Source organism: Pezoporus flaviventris, unplaced genomic scaffold (assembly GCF_033815535.1).
Source record: "Pezoporus flaviventris isolate CSIRO_AGI_PZ_B2104156 unplaced genomic scaffold, CSIRO_AGI_Pfla_v1 ptg000013l, whole genome shotgun sequence".
In the NCBI taxonomy this organism is placed as follows: Eukaryota; Metazoa; Chordata; class Aves; order Psittaciformes; family Psittacidae; genus Pezoporus; species Pezoporus flaviventris.
In genome coordinates, this window is record NW_026892561.1 from 17,340,712 (window position 1) to 17,350,541 (window position 9,830).

Consider the following 9,830-nt stretch of genomic DNA (forward strand, 5'->3'; position numbering starts at 1 on the left):
CGCTAGCGCGCATGCGCTCAGCAAACACGGAAGCCTATCCACGTGGGGTAAGAGGGGGTCGGTACGGGTACGGGGGACAGGGACACTGACACTGTGAGAGAACACGGAGTGGATAAACTGGGCAGAATCATCCTGCCCTGCCTGCATGCTTCAGCTGGGGTGCAGGGAACGCAAGCTTGGCCATAACAACCTCGGCCTATACCTACATTACGGCAGAGATGCGGTCACTGGTAAGTTTTTATACATTTCATCTTTAGAAGGTGGGTTGGGTTGGGTTGGGTTGGGGGGGGGGGGGGGGTGGTGTTTTGGTGTTTGTTTTTTTTTTAATGAAATTTGTTTGTACTACTATTTGGCAGTTTAATGATACGTAAAACTATTTATTTCCAGATGTTGTTCACCTGATCATTGGTAAAACATCTGAGATTCTACCTGCAGAGCACTCTTCCCCATAGCAATAACTGCATAAAAACATTCTCTACAGAAAAAAGAAAAATAATGTTGTTTATATCAGGATTGCTTTTAGATGACTGTTTCTGGTTGTAATAAATTAAGGTGACTGCTGGTTTTTGTTACTGCTATTCCTGAAAATGGCTTTTCGATTTAATTTTTCTATTGATGAATATGACAACAATGAAGCAGACACTCATGATAAGATGGACTTACAACTGCACTCTCCAAAACACAAGCAGAAATCCACAGAAAAAAATAGGCAAGCTGCTGATGCTGTAGGAGACCCCAGCCCAAGGCTGGGTACCAGTAATCACCAAGATGAGAAACCATCACAGAAAACTTTGTGCTTTAAAGTTGCCAAGGAGCATAACATACCTGAAGATCTCAACAAAGTATTGGAAAATAAAGTCATGGAAACAGTATCAGGCCTGTATTACATAAACATGTCTGTAGTGGAAATGAAATGCTTGGGTAATGCTGATGAAGAAGGCATTGTGTCTAAAAGTGTTTCTTCTCATTCTGATCTCATCCCGGGAGTCTATGAGGGAGGACTGAAAATTTGGGAATGCACCTTTGATCTTATAGACTACTTTTCTGAGGCTGAAATACAATTCGCCAACAAGACTGTATTGGATCTTGGCTGTGGGGCTGGTCTGCTGGGAATAGTTGCTTTAAAGGGTAAAGCTGAAAAAGTCCATTTTCAGGACTACAACAGCACAGTGATTGATGAAATAACTTTGCCTAATGCAGTGGCTAACTGCATAAGGACAGGCAGTGGAGGTGACACTAAAACTAGCCAGCCTCCTTCAAAGAGGCCCAAGAAAGCAGAGCATCTACCTGATGTGCTCACCAGATGCAGATTTTTTTCTGGAGAGTGGTCTGAAGTCAGCCAGCTTCTGTTAAGCAGCAAGAAACCCTTTTCAAAGTACGATGTAATACTCACATCTGAGACTATCTATAATCCCGACTACTATGGTTCTTTGCATGACACACTGGCTCAGCTCTTGGATAAAAATGGCCGGGTGTATTTGGCAAGCAAAGAACATTATTTTGGGGTTGGTGGTGGTATCCTCCTCTTTGAGAAATTCATTGAGGACAGAAATGTGTTTAAGACCAGCACAGTTAAAACAATTGACAAAGGACTGCAGCGGTGTATTATTGAAATGGCCTTTAAAGAGTCCAGTTAAAATTCAACCACTGGTCCTTCAGAAATATGCTGAAGACAAAACGTTTTATTCCTCATGTCTCTGCTTTTTCCTCTCTTGAGTTATTCTGGTTTGATAGATTAAGGATGCTAGTTATTGAGATGTTTGACAAATTCTGATGTCTGACTAGAAGTGAAGGACTCTTCTGAATCTAATTTTGGACAGAAAAGGAGTTCTGCTTAAACCTACGTCTGTTTATGCCAATTAATTATCATTTACATGTATTTTTAAATGAAGTAAGTCACTGTCCCCTGTCCCTGACTCTAATGCTTTGGCAGTGCCAGAACTGGAAGTCACAGGAGCGGCTGCTGAGTGCAGCCTCAACGAAGATGATTTATCATCCTCATGTGGTGGGAGAAGCAGCTCCCGGCGGTCAGGCTCCCAGCTCTGATACGGTTTAACTGCAGCATCAGGATTTCAGTGGACTGCATGCCTATGTGCTCTGCTGCTTTGCCACCAGAGGGCGATATGACTGTATTTATCATTTGCCTTCTATTCTGCTAGCAATTCCACGAAATCTTTTGTCATGTTTCCATATATAACACACACGATTTTTATTCAAGCCTTTGAAAAACTGCACCAGAGACTATTTACTACTGTGGTCTGTGAATTTTCACGTTCAGATTTTGACATGCCACTCTAAGAAAATTTCAGAAAATAATTGGGAAAAGCTGTACTGTTTTCAGAAATAAATAAAACGTTTCTATTTTAGAAGCTGAGTTGAAAGAAGATTCTGTAAAAGAGAAGTTCCTTACAACAACAAAAAAACCTATACGTGCAATCCAGGGAACTGAAGGATGACAGAACCAAGCATTAGGTGACAGCTGGGAAAGGAGATAAACTGTGCTGCAGATTGCTGTACTTTTTTTTTTAACAGTATTTTTCCAGAAATTAATTGCCCATACACTATGACCTATTTTCAAGACTTGGTGGATGGGGAGGGAGGGTACTACTGAACACTAATAGCTCTTCACTCTTTCCAGCAGTTTGGCAGGGCAGCAAGTGTTCAAAGACACCTGGGTACAAGTCATTCCTGCGTCCCAGGCTGAAGATGGTTATGTTGCCGAAGACATTCTCGTCAAAACTGAAAAAACCCAAAGAACTATAAAACCTTGGTGTCACCAACAGCACTTGGTGTCACCAACAATTCACACAAAAAAAAAATCCATTGCCTGTTTTGTCTTAACCAAAACTGGACAACAAGCTATTAGACAACTCTTAACATGTCCATCAAAGCTTCTGCTTATCATGATGTACTGCCTTATTGAGTGCCCTTGCGTAAATACAAACTTAGAGACAGTCGACCACTACAGTGGACTGGATCTGAGGATACTCAGTGTAGGGGAGAAAGGACAGCAGTCTGACAGGATGCAAAGAAACTTATAACAGCAGTTACCTGAATAGCTTTAATTATTGCGTAAAGTTCCTGTCACTGAAGACTGAAAGCCCACTGCAAGATTCCTATTTTGTCCATGTTTCTATTAAGGTAGAGTCATAGAGGATTTCCTGTACTCTACAAAAGAGACTTAACTACTGTTGTTTCAAAACCAATTGCAAGTAGACCATTCTAAAGGCATGCTTTGGAAACTACTGAGATTGTTCTTTTACAGGCGAGAAGGAAAAAAGCAGTCAGTTGTGCCATGGGTGTGATTGTGCTTTGGAATTTTTCTGCATCATCTCTAAAACGTACCAATGATAACTGCTGACTACAGACTGAGGAAAAAAAAGTAGTTACAGCTTTGTCAGATCAATACAGCACTGTTAACAGTTCTTTTTGTCAAAACTGGAAACAGTTGGAAACAAAGCAACTAGCACTTGCCATTTTTTCAAACCTCAGTTGTAAGACAATTAGTGGCTTGTCCAGTGACTGAATAGCTTGTTCTGCACCTGCCAGGTCTAATGCTGTTTCAGAGAACAATACCTGCAGCAAGACATGTTGCCTACTATGACAACAAATATAGTTAAAAACAAAAATCTGGTGTATTTTTTGATGAGTAAACGAAGGCACTTGCAATCTCCTATATTTTCTCCTGAAAATACTCCACAAACTCGCTGTTTTCAGTTTAATATACTACTCCTTTACTAGCTTAATCTTATTCTTGGATTGCTCAAGCATAGCTCTTTTTGTGCAAATACAGAATCAGATTTTTTAGGACCTTCACGTGAAGAGCCACCATCTCACAGTGACCGCACACTTGCAAAACAGGAAACCCCACACAGTATAAAGTTCCCATTTCAGAATTGCAGATAAGAATTAATAGAGGATGATTTTCGTTTTTTTTTTAATCAGGTGAAATCAGCAAAATTAGCATTGGGATTTCCACAATTCCAGATGAATTCTGTTCTAGTCTAAAATTCAGCAGATACATGCTGAGAGGAAGCCAAATTCAACACTTAAGTTTTGTAGGCTAACGGATATTGGAACACCAAGAGAACAAACAACACTAGTTTCCTAAATCTACATTAAGGCTTTCTCTACCTGCCAGATCATCGCCACCCTCGTGACCAGTTTCCTGCTTCTCTTTATGATCTGGAATAAAAATTTTTCACTCACTTTTAATACTTGCACATATTACTTAATAGCTAGGGAAATTATCCTTTCCCCAATGACACAGCTTTAGAAAACAACAGGCACAATTTCTTGTGTGAAGAAACAAAGACAGGGGTTAGCTGGTAACTCAGTTCATTAGCTCATCGCAAATCATCACACCTTTTCTCCCCTTATCCCACCCCCTTCCTCTTTGAAAGAGTCATCACAATAGGAAATCCAGTCTAAATTATGTCCTTCCCGTAACTATTGTGGAGGGAAACATTAAAATCAGTCATAAAACATCTCAGGAAACTCGACTAAAAAGCTTGTTTGTTTTAACAGGCACTGTCCTTAACTGATGACTTCCCTTTAAAGATAATTTGCTAGTTTTGGGAAATGAGGCTATTAGAAAGATCAGTTTTGTATACTGGCAATTACCGTTATTTCACTAAACCTTAGGGGGAAAAAACCATGCGGAAAATCAAAGTGGGAAGTGCCTAATTTGCAAATTATTGACTTGTATGCTATTCTTGGTTACTAGGTACACAGGCATTTAATCGCATTCTGAAATCAAAATCTTGTGGAGAAAAAAAAAAGCCTGTGATCAATGTCATCATGGCTTTTGAAGTGGTGCAGCCAGAAGACTATTTACTGCACAAGAACGTAAAGAGAAGCGCAAACAGCAGATGCAAAAGCGCACAGGGGTGCTGGAGGAAAAAGTCCAGGCTGCTTGTGGGGGGAAGCAGGTGCCAACCACAACACCTATAACACCAGGTTCAAGAGACCCTGCTCCCAGGTGATTGAGATGGAACTCTTCTAATGAGGAAAGACTGAAAGGTTTGAGAACAAGTACAAGAAATTTTGCCCAACCAGTCAAAACAAAGACACAAGGGTGACATGATGCATTAGTAGTGTATTAATAACAACAGGATTTTTTTTTTTTTTTGTGATAGAAACTCAACTAAAGCCTCTCAACTTTCATAGCTTGTACTTGAAGAGTCACATACACATTGAAAAGAAAAAGTTGCTCTATACCACCAGATACTGGTAGATAAGTGCAGTAGGAAATAGCAAAGGGAAGAACTGGGATTTAGATAGAAATACCTCTTAAAGACTGCAAGTCAACAAAGTAAGCATAAGAACAAAGCATATTCCCTTGAAATCTACAGCAGCATTAAAAGACAACTGGCAGAAAACAAAAAAAAAGTGAAAATTGTAGCAAGTAACAACAAATGAAAGGCAAAGTGCTGCCATGACACATGTAGTAAGTTAATTCAGACACTGCCTAGGTATACTGGCTCTGGCAGGAAGGTAGTTACCTATAAATTAATTATTGCTATAAAAGAGAAAAAAATATCATAAAGGGAATAAAAGTACAGAGAAATCAGTATTGTCAGAATTTGACATTGCCATCAGTCTACTATAGGCGAGAATCTCACAGGAACACAAAAGAACGCAGTCATTACTTGTGTGGAACATAAATGCTGAATTTTCAAAACTGTTGAGTAAATCAAACCTTTACATCATTGGTGAAGAACTGTAATAATCAACCCTCCCCTCTCCTTCCTCCCCCAGTTTTTGTAAATTTGGATAAAGGAATTTGAAAAGCCTAAAGAGTAACAGGAAAAAAAGGAAACTGAAAACACTGTGGCCAAAAAAACAGGGAACAGGTCCGGTCCTGTGGCGCTTAAGTTAATGGCAAAATCCTGATGTATCCTACAATGTATCAGACAGCACTGGATGAAAATAAACTGCAGGTAAGATGCTGTGGGAGCGTTTAATTAGATGGCATATCAAAAGGAAAAGAAAAAGGCTTAGAACTGCAGATTCTGCACAAAGGAATGATCTGAAAAGTAAGATATATCTGGGAATTACTAACCCTATTATAAATCACAGCAGAGTCCAGCTACTCCAGATTTATGGTAACACACAGAAGACATTTGATTTTATTTATTAAAGTACAGTTCGCAGAGTTACGAGTTTTTGTTGTGTACATCAATTGCCAATTTATTTCTTGTCATCTGACCATGTAATTTCATAATCTGGATATGCTTTTTTCAGTATCTCCACAGTCACTGAATGATCTGCTTTTCCATAGCCCTGCAAGAACAAATGCTTATTAGACATATACAGAAAGTCCACAGAAATATTCAGTTCTCGTTGACACAAATGATCCAGTTATTTGACACTTCAAGTAGTCCACATACAAATACAGGTTCCAAAAGAGTTATTCTTGCAGTATTGTGGTTTCTTTAACTCTTGTCATCTCCAATCCCCCTCCCCAACCTGAGATGTAAAATGTAAATGAGATGGGGTCAGGCATATTTTTCACATCATGGTTTCTCCAGCAGAAAACTCATTTTAAAATGTTCCCAACCTCACAACTACCATATTTACTGAATATCCTTTTAAACCACAGAGATTACATTGACCGCTTTAATGTGTGAACATACAAATGTCTGATTTGGCTCAGCTGAAAGAAAAGGGAATAAGCTACCACATGTGTAAACATTTGAGTAATATTCTAGCCACTAAAGAAATCACAGTCTTCATGTTTTATTTATTTGGAATCTTGCTTTAGATGGTATGGCATAATTTTAAATATCTCTGTTCTTTAGCCACTATAACACCAAACTAAGGCAAGGTCAGATGACTCGTGATTAACCTTCCTTTAAATCACTGATCACATTGTTACTCTTTCACTGAAATTTAAGACAATTGTGGTAGAAAGTGCCTTTTCATTACTGTCTTATATGACTGGAGTCGATTTCTTATTTTAGAACTACAAGTAGGTTTTTGCTGTCAAAAAGCCTTCACTGCACAACAGCACAGTCTACTGACAGGCACCTGTGATTTACAGGTCACCTTTTTCTAGTAATATTTCATGAGAAACTTAACTTGGAAGACTGAAAAAGAGAGCTCAAGCTGTCATTATTAAACAAAACATGTACTCTTACTCAGGACTGACTCTGTCCCAAGAGGAACAGTTTAACTAACCAGAATTTAAACTTTACAGATTAAAATTATTGATGCTTTATAAAATGCAAACCTTTCAAAAAGACCAGATAATATAGTTATGTCAGAAATATTGCAGGTTTATCCTGTCAGTTGTAAAGCAATGGACTCTTCATCAGGGACTGTAGTGATAGGACAAGGGCTAATGGGTTAAACTTAAATAGGGGAGATACAAGTTAGATCCAAGGAAGAAATTCTTTACTGTGAGGGTGTTGAGGCACTGGCACAGGCTGCCAAAGTTGTCGGCTGCCCAATCCCTGGCAGTGTTCAAGGCCAGGCTGAACAGGGCCTTGAGCAACCTGCTCTAGTGGGAGATGTCCCTGCCCATGTAAGGGGTTGGAACTAGATTTTTAAGGTCCTTTCCAACCCAAATCATTCTGTGATTCTACAGATTACTCTTGCCTTGGTAATCACTTTGAACACCTTAACCAGTTTTGGAAATAATAGAACAGCATCAGCTTCAGCAGAACAATGACTATTTCCCTGGTTTTCATAAAACTCCAGGATAGTTCTGGTTTAGAGTCTGACAACAAATCTCCAAGTAGAGAGAAGCATTAAACCAATGTAATTAATATACTCACTTCTGACCTGCTACTGAGGTCTTCTCAACCTTCAGGTCTCTGCCTGACAGAAGCCCTCATGGTAATAAAGCCCTGCTTTTACATGGTGCTTAGCTGTAAGTGTCAACATACCAAAGCAAAGCAGCATTGTATTTTCCATAGACATTGCATTACAAGAATAGGAGTTGACTCTTGCCTCTAACACTAGATTGGCAGTTGAGTAATACAGGGGTCAAGTCTCATCTAAAAAAGCAGTTCACATGAGGGACTACAATCACAAGAACTTAGTACAGTAAGCATTATACACTGCCTTCCCACCCCACACAAATCTAGAGTGGGTTTGGTTTTTTTCCTTATGATTCCAGGTGGCAAGAGTCATCTCTGAACAAAAGCAGCACTAGCATTTAGAAACACTTAACACATTCAAGGCCCAACCTCCACTGCTCACCTAAGGTGAGCAGACTGGAAGTAACCATCTCTTTCTATTAAGAATTAACTTAATAGAACTATTTTCTTTTGGGCTAGAAGCTTTACTTACAGTATTACTACAGAAACAGCTATGCCTCATCACAGAGCAGCACCAGAAAGAGGCTATAGCATGTTCCCTAATTTCAAGAAATCATTATCACTTAGGAGTCTTTTTATAAACAGGCAATAAAATACGTTCTAGCTTCCATGTTCTTGGAAATTACTTTTATTCCCACAAAATGCATTTACATGAAACTACATCTTCACCTATTAAAAATTAACCACACCTAAACTGGGTCTATTCTTCTCACCCAACACATACACAGAACAATATTCACAATTTAGCTGGTCACTACCAACCATCATTCTCATGAGCAAATAAAGGTTGCATAATAGCTGGATAAAGACCCAGTGGCTACAAATGGGCTCTTCCTGATCTAGCAGTAAAAAATTTTGAGTCAGAGAAGCTAATTTCCATTTTTAGTCTGGGTTATAACTTAATGTAGGTATTACTCAGCATTAAGTTATCTATTATTTTTGCTTTTTAATGGCAGTCTCCTGTCCTTAGAACTAGTGTTTTTTTTCTAATTTATCTCATAAGTGAGCCAGGCAAATTTTCCAATTTTGTTTACACTGCGATTCAAATTGCCAAAAGCCACAATACTATGAAACAAAAAACCTGAGAACATGAGAGACAAAACAATCTGAAGGAATACAAGAGATGCACTTACTGTCGAGAGCCCAAATACCCTAATTTTCTTCTCTTTGCTATTATGATCAATTTTCCCTCCTCCAAGGCACTTGCACTCATATCCCAGCTTTTCCATCTCAGGATTTACTTTTTCAAATATATGATCTGCACAAGAAGAATGTTTCGAGCCATTAGAATATGCACCCAGTATCAAGTACCGAGAACCCTTCAGCTATTTTCCACTCATTTTCCTCCAGTGCCCTTCTTTCACCTGCAAGAGAGGGAGGTTTCTCTTGATAGACACAGAAAAGCTGTAATCAAGGTTCCCTATTTCAGGCTTTTTACTTAGTTAACACCTCTCATTCTCCTAAACGAGGTTTATCAGGTTCAGAACTGGCATCTGGCAGAGACACTGCCTTTCCTATTAACACAAGGCATCTATGAAGGTTACAAAAGGGGCTTCTGAACGACGCCCGCTGACACCAGCCACCGCAGGCTGGGGGCTCTCCCTCCGCCCGATTCGCTTGGGAAGCGGCTGCCACCTCCCGCACTTGAGGAACGCTGCCGGGGTGGACGGGGCCTGTTAACAGTCGCTCCCCTCCCGCCGCCCTCCACCGCCGCGGCCTGTCACCCACTATGGAACTCGGCTGCCTTGGTGCCACGGACGATGTCCCGCGGCTCCTGACCGCCCGGGCGCTGCAGACGGACCAGGATGTACTTGAACGTGCCCTCAGGGTCGATCTCTACGTCCCGCACCGCGGCCATGGCGGCGCCCCCACTCTCAGCGGGAAGGCGCCGCGAGCTCCGGAGGGCGGGGCGCTGCTAGCGCTCGGTGGGTCGTCGTGAGGCGGGCGGCACGGGGGCAAGGGAAGGCGGGACCGGGCCGGCTTCTCCTCACAGGCTGCGGCAGG

The 9,830-nt window shown here is 40.6% G+C and overlaps 2 protein-coding genes across 2 annotated transcripts; one reads left to right on the top strand and one right to left on the bottom strand.

The window, feature by feature from the left end:
• The first annotated feature begins 344 nt into the window (after positions 1-344).
• METTL18 (methyltransferase 18, RPL3 N3(tau)-histidine) lies at positions 345-2,369 on the top strand. The gene has a single exon (XM_061451904.1). It carries the CDS (start codon positions 588-590, stop codon positions 1,635-1,637), a length of 1,050 nt encoding a protein of 349 aa, XP_061307888.1. The 5' UTR covers positions 345-587; the 3' UTR covers positions 1,638-2,369.
• A 3,747-nt stretch (positions 2,370-6,116) lies between these two features.
• LOC133268583 (14 kDa phosphohistidine phosphatase-like) lies at positions 6,117-9,751 on the bottom strand. The gene is made up of 3 exons (XM_061451905.1): positions 9,555-9,751; positions 8,960-9,084; positions 6,117-6,285 (listed from the first exon to the last, which is right to left on the bottom strand). Exons 1-3 carry the CDS (start codon positions 9,682-9,684, stop codon positions 6,193-6,195), a joined length of 348 nt encoding a protein of 115 aa, XP_061307889.1. The 5' UTR covers positions 9,685-9,751; the 3' UTR covers positions 6,117-6,192.
• Between the last annotated feature and the right edge of the window lie 79 nt (positions 9,752-9,830).